This window comes from Nicotiana tomentosiformis, chromosome 3 (assembly GCF_000390325.3).
Source record: "Nicotiana tomentosiformis chromosome 3, ASM39032v3, whole genome shotgun sequence".
In the NCBI taxonomy this organism is placed as follows: domain Eukaryota; kingdom Viridiplantae; phylum Streptophyta; class Magnoliopsida; order Solanales; family Solanaceae; genus Nicotiana; species Nicotiana tomentosiformis.
The window spans coordinates 105,884,225-105,903,079 of NC_090814.1; the positions used below are offsets into that span (position 1 = coordinate 105,884,225).

Below are 18,855 nucleotides of genomic sequence, written 5' to 3' on the forward strand. Positions count from 1 at the left end.
AGATTTTAAATGCATTGTCATTCGGAAATTAAATTTATTTAAATTATATATGTAATATAACATTAATACATATCAAGAAATAACAATTGACCATAATTTCTATAACTTTTTATCATTTCATTTATAATGAAAGATCTCTAGAGTGCTGAAGTTGCAATTTGTAGATGCAAGGACCACAAAGGAATCTTAGGTCCATTTGTCGAAACTTGAAAGTAAACGAAAGAATAATCTAATGCTGAATAAATTCAAAGTTTTTTTTAACAACAACAAATATATTAGTTGCAATTACAGCTCCAACTAAATACTTCAGACTCTTTTATTCTCTCTATTCTCGCAATTTGCTAACTCTATAAGAAATTTCCAAAAACCTTGAGCAAAACGTTTTGAGAATACTTACTTCAGAAATGTCTCTAGTTAAGTGCACATCTAGTATTCGTATTCAAATTTGAAGTTGAAAACTAGATCAAGAATAAGGAAAAATAAATAAAAATAGAATGTATCGCAACATTTTAAAAGCGGATTAAAAGGGCACCTGAAATATAAAGATTAACCTTCCAAAGTTGGAGTGTGAACTCTAGCTTGCTCCATCGAAATGATCTGTTCAAAACATCTAGTGCTCTAAAAACCACTAGAAGACAATCTAGTGCTCTAAAAACCACGTTATCACTCATACTAGAGCTGTTCAAAACATTTTTCCACCGGATCATGACACCAATTTTTCTTTTTCCCTTTTCATTTACTAGGAAAGTCTCGCCATCATCATCCAAAAGCTTTAAAAAAAAATTGTACCAAATGTAAATTACAAAATCACGACGTGGAAAAAAGAATTAAAGACAATATATATAACCATAGGAATTCCTAACGAAGCTATTTATTTCGACATGCACTTGCCTTTCCACCCACTTAGTTCCTCGAATACCGAAGTATGGGGACAACCGAAGACCTAAAATTGCTCGTCAAATCCAGTCAACCACTATGGGTTTAAAATTGGACTTGACAACTCCAATAACTAATTGCATTGGTATGAAGCACAGTATAGGCTCATCTTAGAAGGGATATTTCCCAAAAAATTCTTTTTTTTAAAAGCGCGGGAATGGGTCAGAGAAGGAAGATACTTGTCAATTCGTCATTACCAGAATTAGACTATGCATACCATTTAAAATACAATCAACCGTGTGTGATACAAAACTTGTCGAAGGACTAATAGGAAAACCATCCCTACAGCAAAATAACAAGTATACTTCTACACTAGGTTTTTTACCATGTAAGGACCTTCAAGCTCATAGCCTAGCTTTCTATAGTAATGCCGGGTTCCTACACCTGAGATAACTGCTAGTTTGGTCGACCTATGCTCCCTTAGAGCAATTCTCTCTGCCTCCTCCATCAGCAGAGTACCATAACCCTGGTGCTGCAGCTTATCTGTGTCTCGACCATGAACAGGAACTGCTGTCCCATACACATGAAGCTCACGAACTATAGAACACCTCCCAATGAGTTCTGGGCAAGTTACATTCCGTCCACACTTCCGCAGTCGTAGCAATCCAACAAGAATATCCTGCATCAAAAGAAAAGTGTAATCTGATTCAGGGTCCTTCTTATAGGAACTCTTCCTATTGCAAGTAAGAGGACCCACCGTTGCAATAGTTTGCAGTTACCAGCACTTATAAAAAGACATAAAAGACTTGTTTAGATAAGCTAGTATCTACTGCTATTAAATTTTATAAGATTAAAAAGAAAAATAGAATTATGGAACCAAACCACCCCTCCTCCAGCCCATTTTCTTTGTTTTTAGTTGGCGGGACATTGCTATTCTGAGAAATTTCCTTATAACAGGGAAAAAAGGTTTGGTTCCATAAGTTTACGAAGTTCTGAGCTGATCCCATAGCAGAAGTAAAACAAATCTAGAACAAGTAACTGCTTTTGGCAGCAAAATGCATTGAGTTCGATTTGCTATTTTGACACTAGAGCCGGGAACTCTCTACCTTCACAAGGCAGGGGTAAGGTCTGCGTACACACTACCCTCCCCAGACCCCACTTGTGGGATTATACTGGGTTTGTTGTTGTTGTTGTTACACTAGAGCCAGGAAGGAGTTGAAAATCAACAAAGAGCAACCAGCTGAATTGACATACCTGGCGTGTATCTTCGTATGAAAGGAAAGTTTCCCATCCTTCATTTGCTGTATAATCACGGCGAACAAGCTCAACTTCTTCAGGCTTTATCTTGTGGTGGATGTCCTAATATGTTATTTCGATCAAAAGACTTGAGTTTTGAGACCACATTGGATGAAATGCAAGAAAGTATATAACAAAATTATATTACCTGGATCCCAGCTTCACGTGTTCGGACATCTCGGCATTTCAAGCCAAGATCATCCATTCGAGCTAAAGCCAGTTCTCGGAGATTCCCTTTCTCAACTCCTGATGTCACTAGAGGCATAGGGATATCACGTTGAACCCTGTAAACACGTGTCCAAGGTGGCACCAGCGAAAGAATCCTTGCTACAATGTCTACAAGCTGCTCTGGCGGATAATTCCGATACCTGGACATGATAACACTTATGATGATCTCACTGAAGTAATAGTTTCAAGTTTGCATCCAACAATATGGTCTTAGTACTATCGCCAACTAGGTTGCATGAAATCAGTGTTATTGGATTGTTAAATAAATGATGTCAGCGATGCAAAAAAAACATGTAGCATAACAAAATTCAGAAAGTAGACTATACCTTCCAGTTTTCCACAGTTCATAAAGTCCCGTGCCACGAATAACAAGGGTTGGATAAATTTTAAGTCCATCTGCCCTAAATGAAGGACTTTCAAAGAATTCCTTAAAACTCTCCATATCTCTCTCAACACCAACATTTGGAAGGTCAGGCATCATATGAGCAACAACCTACAAAATTTTAACAACTGTATGAATGACAACTTTACCAGTAGATACTTGAAAATATACCTTAAAGTCCAAAAAGATAGAAAGGAATTGAATGTATGAATCATTATAACAGCTTCAAGGCAAAATTTCATGTCAAATCGTCCAAATAAATAACATCGCACCACAAATGTAAATTTGACCTTCCTCATTATATTTCCATTTTCATTTATTCTTCAAGGCTCATCTTCAACATGCGGCTTGGGGAGGGAGAGGATTAGAGGCGGAAGGGTTTGTAGCCTGCAACTAAATGTAGAGATTCTACCCAAACCACCAACAAAATAAGTTAGAAAAGCACCTTGAAGCCAGCATCCTTTGCCAAACAAAAGCAATCAGCCACAGCTGCTACAGTGTGGCCTCTATTTGTATCACGAGCAACATCCTCGTATGTGCTCTGGACTCCAATTTCTAGCCGAGTACAACCATAAGAAAGCATCTGCCTCAGATGAGGTCCAAGGCAGTAGTCTGGCCTCCTATTGGCGAAAAAAGCACGATTGAGTACACAATACTCATATGAACAAAATGCTATATGCTTATATTAGTAAGAGGTAAAAGCTCGACCGAATCTCCTAAAGAAAATAAGTAAGAAAGCATCTGCCTCAGATGAGGTCCAAGGCAGTAGTCTGGCCATCTATTGGCCAAAAAAAACACTATTGAGTACACAATACAGATATGAACAAAATGCTAATATTATTAAGACGTAAAAGTTCCACCAACTCTTCTAAAGAAATTAAGTATATCACTTTGCCTACTTTTTTTTTTTTTAATAAGGTAGGTTAAATTTAAGTACAGCACTTTGCTAGCTTCTTTTCTTAGTTCAAATTATATTCCATCACCTTACCAGTCTTCTGATCATTGAATATGGCAGAAGAATAATTACAATAACAACAATTCAAAGATTGCAGAATAATATTATAACTAATAAACCAAAGATGTCAGTGATAATCATGAGGAGGAGGAAGATGAGAACTAAAAATGTTTTCTTTCCTACTGGAAGATACACTATCATGCATTAGAACTCAGTCTGAACTCAGCTAGCACATGAAAAAAGTAAAACAAAAGGAAGAAGAATCAAGTAAAAGACAAGAGAATGTCTCAGTAATGGAGGACCAAGTTATAAGGCTAAAATAGTTTCTTGGGGTACTTTTCCCTATGGATTTTTTCTTTTTTGGCAAGTGCTTTTCACTCTGATTTTTAAACCACTTTCTCATATAGCAAATAGTTACTCACGTTTCAATTGTCATCCCAATGCACTTTGTAGCCCCGTGTTCGGAGTAAGCAACAGCCTCTTCAACATTGGCAGAAGTATGTCCAGATAAAGCATCATGAAGATTCCGTGTGAAGTAATCACGGTACTCTGCTGGCAATGACATGAATGTACCTCCCATCAAGATGAATTCAACCTGCAATCAGACATTCATAACTATGCGTATTCACAAAAGATTTCCAAAACCAGAAAGAATTAGCAGTATTTCCAAGGAAGAAACCTTGTCAACACTGTGACCCAATCTCTTAAGTTGATCAATCCGGCTTCGAGCTTGTACATAAGGGTTGTATCTGGCAAAATGAACGGCATAAGTACATTAAATAATCTGATACAACCCGTGATTTTCTCTTCAAAATACCTTTTTGAATAAACGAGAGTAAAAGAACTTCAGAAAGTTATGTGTAAAGTAAAAGGAAGTACATCCACATTTTTTCCCTAACGAATTTTAAATTTTTAAGACCTATAATTCCTGGAGAAGAAAAGCTTTAAAGAAATTCACAGTTTAGTCTATCTATCTTCATAATGGGAATTAAAAAGACAGAGAATTGATCGTCACCTAGCTCGAATAGCTCGCATACTAGTAGGTTCATATCCAGTGTATGACTGTGTACTGTACTCAAAATCAGAATCGGGTCCACCAGGGCAATAAACACAAATGTTTCCGGTGGTAGCTATATGAGGACAGCGATGAGGCTTGGACATTACAGCAACCACTGCTATGCCCGACGCTGTACGGACGGGCTTGGCTCGGAGTTTGGGAAGCAGTGATTCACGTTCGGAGTCAGGCAAAGCAGCGATCATCTCTACCAACTTTGGAGCCCTAGAAAGCCCGTATTTGCGGCACGCTGCTGACTTTAACGCATTTAGGTCTACGTCCTTGCCTTTCCGTGAGAGTTCCACCATGTTGTTGACGATCTCCGTTATAGCACGAACTCTGGCTTCTTCCTCCGTCAGGCCAAGGGAGACGACGCCGCCCCTCCCCGGCCGTGGGAGCTTTCGCGTCTCTGCAACAGCCGCCATGAGTGATAGGTTGAGGAAATAAACTGAGGAAGAAACCCGAATTATGACCTCAACCCGCCGATGTCGGTTGCTTTAGTGTATTTTGCTGCTTTGCCGATGGACCAGTAATGAGAAAAATGGACGGCTACATTTTAAATTATTTACAAACTGGTGATCTATTTATTTGAAATATGCAATTAAGACCCCGGGTATGTGAGAGTTTTCAATTTTGCACTGATTATATTATGTTTTAGGATTTTGAGATGGCGAATAAAACGATTCTGGTTTTAATTGAAAATCTAGTCTGGAGCGAATCTAGATTTAGGATTTACTCAATTCTTGTTTAGCAAATTCAATAATTTAAATTACGGGTATCAAAGGGGCGGGTTGGCTAATTTTAGGCGGGTCAAAATGGATTAAGTTAATAAATGCACGGGTCAAAGTAACTTTGCTTAAGATGGGCTGGGTCAAGTTGGACTAAAATTTAGATCATAATCCATCCGCCCAACTCTTAACGAGCTTTAATTTATATGTATTATTTTCTTATGATTTGTTTAATTATCAAATAAGACTTTTTTCTTTTATTATGCTCATATATAATATATCAAACAAAAAAATTTATTTTCAATATATTTTAACAAAGTTACTTATGAATCAATTTGAACTAAAAATTAGTCCTACACTAGATGGGTTGAAATGAGTTGGCTCAAGATGAACGGAGTTCAACAAATGGATAGGTCAAAGTCAAATGAGTGTGGCTCAAATTGCCACCCCTAATTTAAATCATCGTTTTAAAAGGTTGTATGGTAATATTTTAGGTATACGCATAACAAAATATATATATATATATATATATATATATATATATATATATATATATATATATATTACTACAAGTGGGGTCAGGAAAGGGCAATGTATACTAGATCATACCTTTATATGCATAGTAATACTTATTGTGGGTGAGTTCAGCACTTTCTGTTGATAAATATTTACAGGGAAACGAAGAAGGAAAACCACAAACCCACAATAAAATTGACTCCTCCGAAAATTATGTATACACTGATCACTTTCTATATATTTTGCATCAAAGATGCAGTAAGAACATGAAAGAAAGCTAAACTAAGTTGATATGATGTACAAAAAAAAGGCATCATGATTCATCTTCTGACTCTGAAGTCTCTACTTGCTGTGCTGAAGTCTCTAGTTGCGCTGCTGGACCTTCAATTGTACCAACAACTCGTCCTTGCCCAGGTTGAAGAATACCCCCAACTAAATAAAGAAAAGTAAATTAAATGGGATATGCATTAAACCTATCACATTTCGATGTACATGGTGCATATACCAAACTAAAATATGAAGGTACTTTTCTTCTATAATTATACGAGGGATAAATACTGATGTTCACCCTGAAATAGCTTGTGGAAACAAACATAAGATGAAGGGAATCTGTTACTATAAGAAAGAATCACCTGATAATAAACTTTTGGCAAGAAGCATCTGTGCAAATTGGATTTCTGTTTGGTGGGTACTAATAAATTTGGCCTGCAAATTATATTTCTATAAGACAATCTGAATTGACGATTAAAAAACCCTTAAGAAGCTGCAATTACACAATACATGTAAGAGACAAACTACTGATCAAAAACCTTAAGCAGTCCTTTTAACTTACATGCACGAGCACAGTTTCATCCAACCTTACTCTGGAATTTATGAAAAACTTTGAAAAAGGGCACAAAGCATCAAGTGACAGAATGCTACATCCTAGTAAATTGAAATAGATGACACTTTCAATAACCTTAAATTAATTGGCAAGTTGCATCAACACATTTCAAAGTCAAATTTATGACATACAATAATAGATAACTTTTACCAGTTCTCCATGAAATAACTCCAAAATATTATCCAGTCTTCCTTGATGTCTCATGAGGAAAGGGCGCAGATGGTTTGTGTACAATTGCTTAGCACCCTGTGTAACACCAAAGAAGTGCATCACTTCAGTGAAATGGTAAGTACAAACTTCGAGCTAAAGCTACATCACTAACTCTAATTAAGCAGTCCAGCAAAATTCACCTCAAAAAAAGCTAGAAATTTTTTTATTTGGCCTGACACGCTCACAAGTGTGTTGAGATTAGGACATTTTAATGCTAATTTTAATTGATTAAAAAAAAGTCAAAGAAGGCCCCCATGATGATTATTCTAATTTTTTAAACTTAGGTCACTATTCTCACCATTCTCTATTTTCCACTGTCTGCCAGATTCACTAGCTTCCCCTCACCCACTCATCCCTCAACCATCCTTAGACTCCGCCTTCCTTGTCACTGGTGTGAAACCTAAGCTGCATGTTCCTTTTCCCTTGTTTGAAACCTACGTTACACCTTCTTGCCTTCTCTCTCTCTCTCTCTCTCTCTCTCTCTCTCTCTCTCTCTCTCTCTCTCTGTACATCTCTTCCTCTATCTTCTAACTCACCAGCAGAATCAACAATTGGCTTCCATATGGAAAGAGTATCCAGTTAGAAGTTGTAAGCTCCGAAAGTCATCGTCTTCCTAACGGTAAAGAGGTACTGGCTATATTTCCCAGGCACTTACCTTTTGAAATGGGCAGGATATTGTCAGGAGATATAAACCATGGTAGTGAAATTGTTTTACATCCATCCTCCCCAAAGCAGGTAAGCAAAATGGAAAGGGAAGAAAAAGATAAACTTCAAGAAACAGAAATATCTGTTGAACTCACATCAGCAGATGGAAGTTGAAGCCAAACAAGAAATGCGAACTTCACATGATAGTATAGTGGGAACCTATGAAATAAGTCAAAGCTCTTCCATGTTACTTTGGTATTCCCAAACAAATAACCTCATTTAAACACATTACTGGCTATTAAAAAAAATTAGAAAAAGGAAGTGAAAGCAGTTACCAGTAGAGAAATTTATCCGTGAATGCTTCAACTATACTGAAAGATCCATATGCTGCAAGCAGAGAGAGAGAGAGAGGGAGAGAGAGAGGGAGTAGCTTATGCTTGACTGAACAGAGACATATGAGCGAGATAATTACAATAACCTAAAAGTCTAACTAGTACTGTGAGGCCTCCAATCCTCAGTGATTAGGCCTTGAATAGGTTAAGCATAAGCCACCAGTAAAGCAAAATATTCATGGAGTGGGGGTTTCTTTTATTATATTATTATTTACTTATTTTTTTTGTTTATGTGGGGCGTCAAAAAATGTCATACAACATATAATCATGAAGCATACACATTGCTTAATTGCCTTCAAAAAGATGAAGTTAGTGTCACTCATAGAATCAATAACCAGAAGTGGAAGAAAAAGACAGACACCCAATCTGTATCGACTGCCCAATTTCTGCTGGGGTTGTATATCAAATTAGGTGATTTAGCAAGTATTGAGATATACAAGTATAGCAACGCCATTCTTAAAAAAAATGAGATGATTTAAAGGAGGATCTAGCTTAAGTTCTTGTTGTAATTTCTTGTTCTGTAGACTCAATAGCTTCTTTTTATTGCTTTTCAAATGAAACTCTATAGATTAATTGCCCAGCAATAATTTCACACGGTATTAGGGAAAACAGAAGTACATATGAAACTCTTTTTTTGATAAGGACATACAATAGAACTCTTAGGGGAGATACTTTGTGGTGAGAATATCAATTAGTATCTTGCGCAGAAAAAAGGAATTTCAAGATTTTCAAAGCAAAACAATATCTGTAATGTTTTGAAAAGCATCATCACCTGCCCAATACAGAAGCCATTTCTGTTGCTCGTTTTGATCCCCCATCTCAATTGCTTTGAAAGTAGAATAAACAGGCAAAAGAATCCCCACAGAACAGCTGCAAATACCTTTAAAGTTTAATTACAATCTTCCACTTTGCCAAATAATAAATGCAGCTAAAGAATAGAATTCAAAATATCAATAAGAAACAAGGATTCTTCAGGCTCGTGAAACGGATATGAAACTTTTGCATCTGGCTCATCCCAAGCAACAGTGTAGAATTCCTTCTTAGAACTTAAAAGTGACTGTAGGCAAAGTCAATTGGATCATGAAAAGAAAATCTCCAAACTCGAATAAGAGCTCACCATGCAGTACGGACAACAACATTAGTATCAAGCGGGCTAAGAAGCAATTTTAACCCAACCTGCATCAAATGAAAGTGATGTGAGACCAGAGAAGAAGAAAAATACTATATCTTCCGGATGCATGACATAAATGAAAGTTACAAGCACAAGGATGACCAGTAATAGAAGAGTAGTTTTAGTGAAGCTTGAAAATGAAAACTTGTAAGACGGACGTCGAGGGTTGTAGAACATGACTGGTTGGCCAGCTCAAACACTTTAAGACTGAGGGGAAGTAGTTTAGGTTACTCACAAATTTTACCAACTTGCCAAGTAACCATAACAAGCAAGAAGATCTTAACAGATTACTGTCTGTTATGATATTTCCTCAGAATATTAAAGCATTACAAAAATGACAATACTCTATTTAAGCTTCTAATTCCCTTCCCAATCTGATCAATTCATTTATTTTATACTAATGTTGACACCTTTAGGGTCGTTTAGCATGAGGGATTGGAGATCGATTGGTTGGGATAATTTTATCTACTCTAATCCTACCTTTGGCAGGCCAATCTGGAAAACCCTCACTGACATCCACCATGGGTGGGGGGGTCCCTCTGAAAGGCAAAATGTCATAAATGATCCTCTAATATAAGAAATTCTTCTGTTGTGTTTTTTATCCTTCGTCTGACTTTTTAGTGAAATTCTTTAACATTTGATTAGAGGCATATTGGAAATGAAAAATTAATCTGTATTTGTCGGGTACATCATCCTTCATGTCAGACATGAAATAGAAATTCAATCAACACACTATCTCCCTTACTCAATCTAATCCGGGAGGATTGGATACCTCTTTTCCAAATATAAGGACTGATATCCCATGACCCCTCAATCTAGTATTTCAAGGAAAATTGTTAGATTGGAGAGGTAATCGATGAAACATCCACAAGAAATTCATTAACGTGCCTGTCTTTAAAATGAGAAAACATTGAAGAAAGGGGGGATTTATAATATGCAGCAGATGTTATATATAAATGAGAATTCAAAAATGTAGATCATCAATGTAGATCATCCTAATTTTACACTGCCCATTAGCTTTTCGGATCTTGTGTGTATTTCTGGGTGTTTCTGGGGTACATCGGGTGATAATGTAAGTATATTAGACAGTTTTTATTTAGCTAAAAGGAGAGGAAAATTCAGGCAAGCAATAAAATCGTCTGAAATACTTCTAATATATGTCTAATTGGAAAAAAAGAGTAATCAGAGATGCTTTGAATGAAGATTAAACTCCCTATCTGAAGCATCGGGCCACAGCTTTTGTATGTAACACTCGATCTTAGCACCTTCTTGGTGCCGTTTGAATGAATATATAATTATTTAACTTGAATATATCATTATTTAACTTATTATATAAAAAAAGTTGTTCAAAAAACACTAGGTAATTTCTTACCATCTATCCAAGCATTGGTGGACAGGGTTACCCGGTACATGTACATGCAAGCTGGCATGGACACCACATTTGTTAACAAAAAGAAGAGTTGTTTGTAACTGGGAGAATATACTGACGATAATTATCTTTCAATATTCTGATAAATAGAAACATCAGCATATGCTAAAACTCTTAATTGCTAATAATCCTGCAATGAATCCCAGTTAGATTAAAAGCACCCTAATTTACATATGAGATATAGCACGGATCAGAACGGGCAGCAAAAAGGATAGTTACTATACGCAACCGCACACTCAGATCAGTGTTTACACATCCAAAATATGTGAGTGTGTGAAAACTAAGAGGATCAGAGATTCAGAGAGATAATACCTCGCTGGAGAGATTTGAGGCAAACATAGCCATTCCTGCCATTCCCGGAAAGAGGAGCTTTTTTTCAGTTCCGGCAATCGTCCGGCAAATTTGAGTACCAATACTGTGATCTATTGACTTTGTGTGGAACTACACATAACCCCTTCAGTCTATGAAAATTCACTCCGGCCCTTTTTCTTTCTTAATTTGTAGCTCTAACCTCTTGCTTCACCGATGTTGTCAAATGGCCCTCGTTGTTTTTCTTAATATTAAGAACACACACCTAATATTAAGATTAAGACGTATAAATTTGAATTTTGTATTTAATATTTAAATGTGTACTTCTATTCAAATGTCTTTATCTTAATACACGTATTAATATTTTGATGTTTTAATTTGGAAAAAAAGAGAGAGGTCTTATTTTATTTAGTATATTAATTATTAGCTATTAATTTACTTGCTTCGACTGATTCTACACATAGTTCTTGACACATGGTTAAAAGCAAAAAGAATATACTACTACTTTTTTTATGCACGCAATAACTATTGTTTATACGTCAATTGCCAATTGATTAGTTATATATTAGAGAAAAAAATAAAAACGGTCATTAATGTAGAGTTGGACTATTTTTGCCCTTAATATATACTAATCAATAGCAAAAATTGTCCTTGTGTATAACCTATACTTTTGTTCCAAAACTCTTAATCTAGCGGTAAACCTTTAAATTTTTGTTAAAACTAATCAACTTCACTTGCTAGTAATTTCAGGTGACATGGAAAAGACCAAAAAAAAATAAAAAAAAATTGGAACCTTTCTTTCGATCAATCCCAAAATCAACAAAGGTTTCTAGTTTTTACTTAAAAACACTTATTTGCATCTCATGTGTGATGGCGCTAAAATCAATTCAAAAGTTAATATTTTTGGTGGGTTTGACTTGATTGTTAATAAAACTCTCTAACGTGAATGATTAATATTAATTCTTGGTTACACAGTTAAAAGAGCTGTTAGAAACAGTTAACTCTTTTTCTTTTGTTCCTCAAATTAAACCAGATGCAACTCAATTTGTGAGCAAAAATTACCAGGTTGTATTCCATATGTATGTTAGGCATCTGCAAAATCGATGATCAGTCAATATCGTTTTTGGATGTCTGCCTTGCATAGCATAAATCTAAGTGTTGAGATCAGCATTCTTTTGTTGACCAATGTCACAGTCCACAAATATTCACTTAAAGCCTTGCAATTAACTCGTGCCTCGCGCGCATGCAGTTAACTCGTTTATTATACTTGCTATTGGTTTTGGTCTTGCCTGCCTTGTTACTACTTAACACACTATACATAGGGTATCCGCTATTTTCTCTTTTAATTACTTAGCTTCCTTTTTAATACTAAAACCTTTGGCTTTAACATGTTTCATGTAAAACAGGTACACCTCTTCTAGATTATTAAATGTTGAACCAGGCACAGATTCTATTAATATTGCTTTCTCCTCTTCATTTGTTGCGACTTTCTGCATTTTTGTTGTTAGAATTACTAGGAATATTAACAACCGAAGTACTAGGAATGTTACCTTCCTCGATCACATCACTGTTCAAAGTAATAACTACAAGCTCATTATTTTGAAAATCACTGACTCTTTCATTTACTATTTCCATGGGTTCTATGAATGAATGATAATAAATGAGAGTGTGTTTGGTTGTGTTTGATGATAAATGCTCTTCTTTAATGCTATGGAGAATGTGAAGAATGAAAAGAGAAAGAGGTTACGTGCTTAAGGTGAAAATCCGACTATACCATGTGCAATAGGAATAGAGCTCAACCCTAGTTTATTAGGTAGTACTTGGTTAATTAAGAGGAATTTTCATAAATTATTATTGTTTAGTGGCTATTAATTTCTTATAACTACAATATATATAATTACTTTTTATAGCTATTATTTAGTTGTTACGCGACTGTATTCGCATGAATACAGTAGCAGAATTCGCCTAAAAATAGGGGAGTCTAGTTGTGCGACTGTATTCGTTGTATTTACGCTATAGTAGCAGAATTTGCCTAAAAATAGGGGAGTCCAGTTATTTAATAATGGAAAGAGAATCAATTAGCGTGTGTCACTCCTAATTTAACTCAATAAAATCGATTCTACATAAATTTCGCTGCTACGCGACTGTATTTGCTATTGTATTCGCGTTACTGTATTCATGAATACAGTAATAGGGGAGTCCAATTGTGCGACTGTATTCGCGCTACTGTATTCATGAATACAGTAGTGGAATTCGCCTAAAAATAGGTGAGTACAGGTGTTTAACAACGAAAAAAATGACCAATTAGCGTGTATCACTCCTAATTTAACTCAACAAAATCAATTCTACATAAATTTCGCTGCTACTGTGTTGTATTTCATGTATTCGCACGACTGTATTTATAAATACAGTGACGTAATCAAGAAATATAGTGTAAACTGTTCTATTCAATTCGACTGTATACATTGTATTCAATTCACATATATTCATTATTCACTATTATACATTGTACTCAATTCAGAGTATTCAATTCGACTGTATTCAAACAACAAAAAATCACAAAACAAAGTGATATTCGGCTGTATTCAAAAAATACAGACCTTCGGAATACATAAATACATGCAAAAAAATAATATATTTATACAAAAATATAATGTATTTGAGTGTATTTGTATCATTGCATGTGACTAAAAAGCAAAAAAGAGAAGAAAGTTCGTCGGAGATGGCTTTTTCCGGCCAAGCAAAATACTGTATATATTGTATTAAAACTAAAAATGGAAACGAACAAAAATCCAGCCCTCAAATCTTCTCCGGCCTAGCCATGGCCAGATCTGTTCGCCTAAGAGGATGAGCCAATAGTGGATGATAGACGCCGACGATTCTGACGCCGACGATCAAAATTAAGTGCTTTAGTGGGTATACCTCGTGTAACCCTATTCGAAGTTGTTGAATCAGCCATTGAAGACGAAATTTAAAGTTTCTTCCTCAAAACCTAACAATGGCGAAAATTTTAGAAAAAAAAAAGTGAAGAGAAAAAGAAGAATGGTAAAGTAATTTGGCATGAACCGGCCAAAAGCTTTACCAATTACCACGAACTTTTGGAGAAAAAATGTTAAGGATCAATTCTGAGAAATTTGTTCTTACAATCTTGATGTGAGAGAAAGAGATTGTGGAGAGAGAAAGAAAAAAATCTTGCTTGGATTTGAGAAAGAACGTGTGTTAACTGAAAGAAAGAGAGAGAAAAAATATAAATAGCGTATTTCACGCATATATGGTAGTGTATACAATAAATACATATTTTGCTGTAAAATATAAAAGGTAGCTATAAATAATAATATTTTACAATAATTTTGATTTATAATAAATAGGATGTAATAGTTTGCTACAGGAGGTAAAATTTCCATTAATGAATGCTTTTACATTAAAATTGCTAATTTAAAATTTTATTCGGCTCGGAGAGTGGGGGATAGTGTTCACGCACCAACCCCTCTTGTAGGTTTCTTTTTTAAAAAAAATTCGAACCGATTTTTAGGTTTCTTTTAATAAAACCGCAGGTTTTTCTAGAAATCTACAATCGTACCGATAATTAGGGTAGGTTTTTTATTTTATGAAAATAAAACGAAAAAAATACTGAACCGTACCGAATAAATTTACATATGAAAAATATATTTATATATTAAGTTTAAAAATAATAAAGTACTAAATTTTTCCTTTGGTTTTAGAATTATGAAAATGGTTACAAGCCAACAAGTAATTAAGATCAAAATCCTAATTCTCAAACCTACTATGCTACTCCTATTAACTAATTTATTTCCAGCATATTCACTAACAAGAAACAAAGTATTCTAACGATTATGAATAATAGAAAACTATAATGTATTGAATATGATTCCTTTTGTATGATTTAGATTTATCTTTTTAAATATTTAATTTATTATAGACTTTATTTTTGAGTCCCAACTTGGTTAATATCTTTCTACTTCTGTGATTTATCTTTTATTTATCTTTGCGTAGTTTCTTTTATGCAGTGGTAGAATAGTTGATGTATCTTGTCACGACCCAAAATCCATAAAGGTCGTGATGGCACCGGACACCACTGTCAGGCAAGCCAACAATAATTACTTAATTGGGTTCTCATTTTATTATTTTTGAAATCATATTTTTTTCCTTCAATTTAAATAGTAAAGAATGAGGATTTACAAAGTAAATAATAATACTTTTAACAAATTCAATACAGAACAATCCATAATCATCCTAAACCCCCGGTGTTACAAGTGCATGAGCATTAACTAGGAATATAAAATAAAATACAGCAGTTGTCCGAATTACAAATTGGACAGGAAAAATATAAATACTCTGAAGGAGACTCTGTTGGCTGCGGGTCGACAAATGGAATACAGCTCACCTAGGTCCCCGCATGTATACACGCCTCTGCTCTCACATGGCCTCTAGACATATATGTACCTATACAAAAATGTGCAGCAAGTGTAGTATGCGTACGTAAGCAACGTGTACCCAGTAAGTATCTAGCCTAACCCCAGAGAAGTAGTGACGAGGGATCGACATCGATGCTTACTAGTGGTCCAATAAGGCAAATACAGTAAAAAGTAAAACAGATATGGGGTAGAATAAATACGCGAATTAAACAAATATAAATTTGTGGTACAATTTTCCTCTGAACAATAAACTCAACTCTCGATTAGCAGTCACCTCCTCCCCCGGAGTACTTATATATATATATATATATATATATATATATATATATATATATATATATATATATATATATATCATCAGATGGGTCGCCATAATTCAAATCAGGAAAACTCCCAGATACACTGGCCCTTTGTACAATTAATACGCATGATTCCCTAGAAGAATTTTTACAAAAATGTCGAGGCGTATGGCCCGATCCTATCATAATCTGGTATATAACCATAGATACATCTATTATATATATATATATATATATATATATATATATATATATATATATATATATATATATATATATATATATATATATATATATATATGTCGAGGCAAAAGACCCGCTCTCATGAGAGTGTGGTACATAATCCTGCCGAGGCGAACTGCCCGATCCTATAAAGTGTACGCATTGCCGAGGGTCGAACGACACGAATCATAGATGTATCTATCCTACCGAGGCGAACAACCTGCTCCCATTAGAATAAGAAAGCTTTGACGGGTCCTTGACCCCACTCACGAAGGGACAAGTGAGTTTTAGGAAAGCTTTGGGAAAAGCCCTTCGATGAGAACGCGTAACGCAGGGGAAATTCGTAAGGGGAGTACAATTATTCTGTGGGCAAGTCATAAAGTTCATCCGATCTCAACGAGTCTACCGCTCTACACAAGTCTAGTCTCAAATTTTAACATGTAATAAGGAACCTAATAGGCAAGAGACAACTCAAATAGTACAGTTATAGCATGGCATGAACCTGAGTCTACCCGGACAATAACATGAATATAGCTACGTACGGACTCTCATCACCTCGTGCGTACGTAGCTCCCGCAACAAGTAGCAAATATCAATTACAACATCTAGGGGGTAGTTTCCCCCTCACAGAGTTAGACATGAGACTTACCTCGCTCTGAAATTCCATAACCGGTTCCAAAGCCTCTCTAACACCTCAAATCGGTGCTCGTCGCTCCAAACTAGTCAATTAAGATGCAACCCAATCAAAATGTACTCTAATACTCATAATTAATCAATTTATAATAATTTACAACTCCGCTCGAAAAATCAATAAAGCAACCCTCGGGCTCACGTGCCCGGATTCTGAAAATTTTCGAAGATAACTATTACCCATAACCTCACGAAATCAACTATATAATTTATTTCCAATTCCATGTCCTAATTTGTGTTCAAAATCCAAAAATATCAATTTCTAGGTTTTCTATCAAAATCCCATAATTTCTACCAATTTTCATGTTAAATCTATCCATAATCTATATATTAAACTCATATTAAGTAGAAATTACTTACCTCACAAAGGTAGGTCGAAATCCTCTCCTTGAAAGTTCTCAAATTGCCCAAGAGTGAATGAAAATGTGATAAAAATGGACTAAGTCCCGTATTAAATGAACCCTCACTGGCCAGTGACTTTCACATCTGCGGTGCTTTGGGCTGCATCTGCGATCCCGCACCTGCGACAAATGCCACGCAGGTGCGCCTTTCCCTCACTTGGCCGGGCTCTGCATCTGCGGATAAGGAGGGCCGCTTCTGCGAGCCTAGCCGCACCTGCGACCATGTCTCTCGCACCTGCGCTCACGCAGGTGCGCCCAAGATTCCGCATCTGCAGATTCTGGGTTGCCCTCCATTTCTCGCTTCTGCGGCTCGTGGCTTGCACCTGCGAGCCCGCACCTGTGGCTGGCCAAGCGCAGGTGTGATTATGACAGATCTGGGAGCTTCAGCTGTTACTCCAAGCTTCCGACTTGGTCTGAGCCTCGTCCGATTGACACTCGGGGTCCCCAGGGACCTGCCCGAACATACCAACAAGTTTAGAATCATATAGCGGATCGCTCGAACTCTCGGAACGCCCGAAACAACATTAAAACTAAGAATCGCACCCCAAAATCAATTGAATCAAACTTATGAACTTCAAGTTCTTATATTCACTCAAAATGAGTCGAAACATACTTAGACTACTCGGATTGACACCAAATTTTTGCTCACAAGTGATGGACCTACTCCAACTTTCGAAATCGGAATCCGACCCCGATATCAAAAAGTCCACTTCAGGTCAAACTTCTCAAAAAAACCTTCAAAGTTCCAACTTTCGCCAAATGACTCCGAAATGACCTACAGACCTCCAAATTCACATCCGGATGCGCTCCTAATACCAGAATCACCATACGGAGCTATTCCCAGACTCAGAAATCCCAACAGACATCGATAGCATTGAAATGTACTCCAACCCAAATTTATGAAATCCTTCCAAAATGCCAACTTTCACAATAGGGTCTCAGGGTCATAATACTTTATACTTGTACAAGTCATAATACTTGTACAAGTATTATGACGTGTATAACTTTATTAAATTCCGACCATGTGTACAAGTCATAATACTTGAAGTGAAGCTGCTCAGGGTCTCAAACCACTGAATGATGCATTAGAGCTCAAAACGACCGGTCGGGTCGTTACATTCTCTCCCACTTAAACATACGTTCGTCCGCAAACGTGCTAAGATCTGCTCTGGAGTTGTCTGAGATTGTTGTTTAACACCTCGTGCACCTACTCGTGCTACCATAACCCAGTTGAGCACATTTGCTTGAGCAAACCTAAAAATCCTCCCTTTTTTATCTAGTCAAATAAGCCTTAGAGCCAAATTCCAACATCTGAAATCCTCTACCAGGTCTGTTTCCAACATACGAACACCGTATTAATCACTACACGATGCACCAATACATGTTTGCATACCTTCACGGAATCCACACCATGCACCGCATAATTCACATGACTATAATAACATCTCCTGATAACAACAACCGAAATCCCACGAATCTGATGCTCACAACATACCTTATGACCTATATAAGTTATGTTCCAACTCTTGCAATACTGCCACGACAGAGAAGATGTGCAGAACTCATAACCACATGCCTAATCACAATTTATGGAGTCTCTCCTCCCGACAAGAACCATTACCTTTTTTTGGACTGAATGACAATATTTACTCTTTAATATGTTTCATATAAATCTGATCGCACTGATCCCAGGTCGAATAATCTCGTCTCACCCAGTACAAGCTGCCCAGGCA

At 36.2% G+C, this 18,855-nt stretch overlaps 2 protein-coding genes across 3 annotated transcripts; both read right to left on the reverse strand.

Moving 5' to 3' along the window:
* Positions 1–1,101: 1,101 nt before the first annotated feature.
* Positions 1,102–5,325, reverse strand: LOC104087237 (elongator complex protein 3). Its single transcript, XM_009591657.4, has 8 exons — positions 4,753–5,325; positions 4,417–4,486; positions 4,160–4,332; positions 3,228–3,402; positions 2,727–2,893; positions 2,321–2,540; positions 2,131–2,235; positions 1,102–1,555 (listed from the first exon to the last, which is right to left on the reverse strand). Exons 1-8 carry the CDS (start codon positions 5,214–5,216, stop codon positions 1,244–1,246), a joined length of 1,686 nt encoding a protein of 561 aa, XP_009589952.1. The 5' UTR covers positions 5,217–5,325; the 3' UTR covers positions 1,102–1,243.
* An 881-nt stretch (positions 5,326–6,206) lies between these two features.
* Positions 6,207–11,302, reverse strand: LOC104087238 (HVA22-like protein k). 2 transcript variants are annotated; one of them, XM_009591659.4, is made up of 9 exons: positions 11,078–11,302; positions 10,709–10,759; positions 9,283–9,341; positions 8,938–9,035; positions 8,109–8,160; positions 7,929–7,992; positions 7,069–7,164; positions 6,668–6,740; positions 6,207–6,467 (listed from the first exon to the last, which is right to left on the reverse strand). In XM_009591659.4, exons 2-9 carry the CDS (start codon positions 10,709–10,711, stop codon positions 6,349–6,351), a joined length of 564 nt encoding a protein of 187 aa, XP_009589954.1. In that variant the 5' UTR covers positions 10,712–10,759; positions 11,078–11,302; the 3' UTR covers positions 6,207–6,348. The 2 variants fall into 2 exon arrangements, with proteins under 2 accessions (XP_009589954.1, XP_009589953.1); XM_009591658.4 differs by lacking the exon at positions 10,709–10,759 and having other exon boundaries at positions 11,078–11,300.
* Positions 11,303–18,855: the final 7,553 nt, after the last annotated feature.

What these genes read in the sequence shown, in the direction of transcription:
- LOC104087237 (XM_009591657.4), bottom strand. Translation starts at nt 5,216, where the DNA reads ATGGCGGCTGTTGCAGAGACGCGAAAGCTCCCACGGCCGGGGAGGGGC. An exon ending in TGGGTCACAGTGTTGACAAG is followed by an intron (nt 4,333 to 4,416) that starts GTTTCTTCCTTG and finishes GTCTGATTGCAG; the next exon opens with GTTGAATTCATCTTGATGGG. An exon ending in CACGTGAAGCTGGGATCCAG is followed by an intron (nt 2,236 to 2,320) that starts GTAATATAATTT and finishes ATAACATATTAG; the next exon opens with GACATCCACCACAAGATAAA.
- LOC104087238 (XM_009591658.4), bottom strand. Translation starts at nt 11,119, where the DNA reads ATGGCAGGAATGGCTATGTTTGCCTCAAATCTCTCCAGCGAG. An exon ending in ATGGCTTCTGTATTGGGCAG is followed by an intron (nt 8,161 to 8,937) that starts GTGATGATGCTT and finishes CTCTGCTTGCAG; the next exon opens with CATATGGATCTTTCAGTATA. An exon ending in TGCCAAAAGTTTATTATCAG is followed by an intron (nt 6,468 to 6,667) that starts GTGATTCTTTCT and finishes TTCTTTATTTAG; the next exon opens with TTGGGGGTATTCTTCAACCT.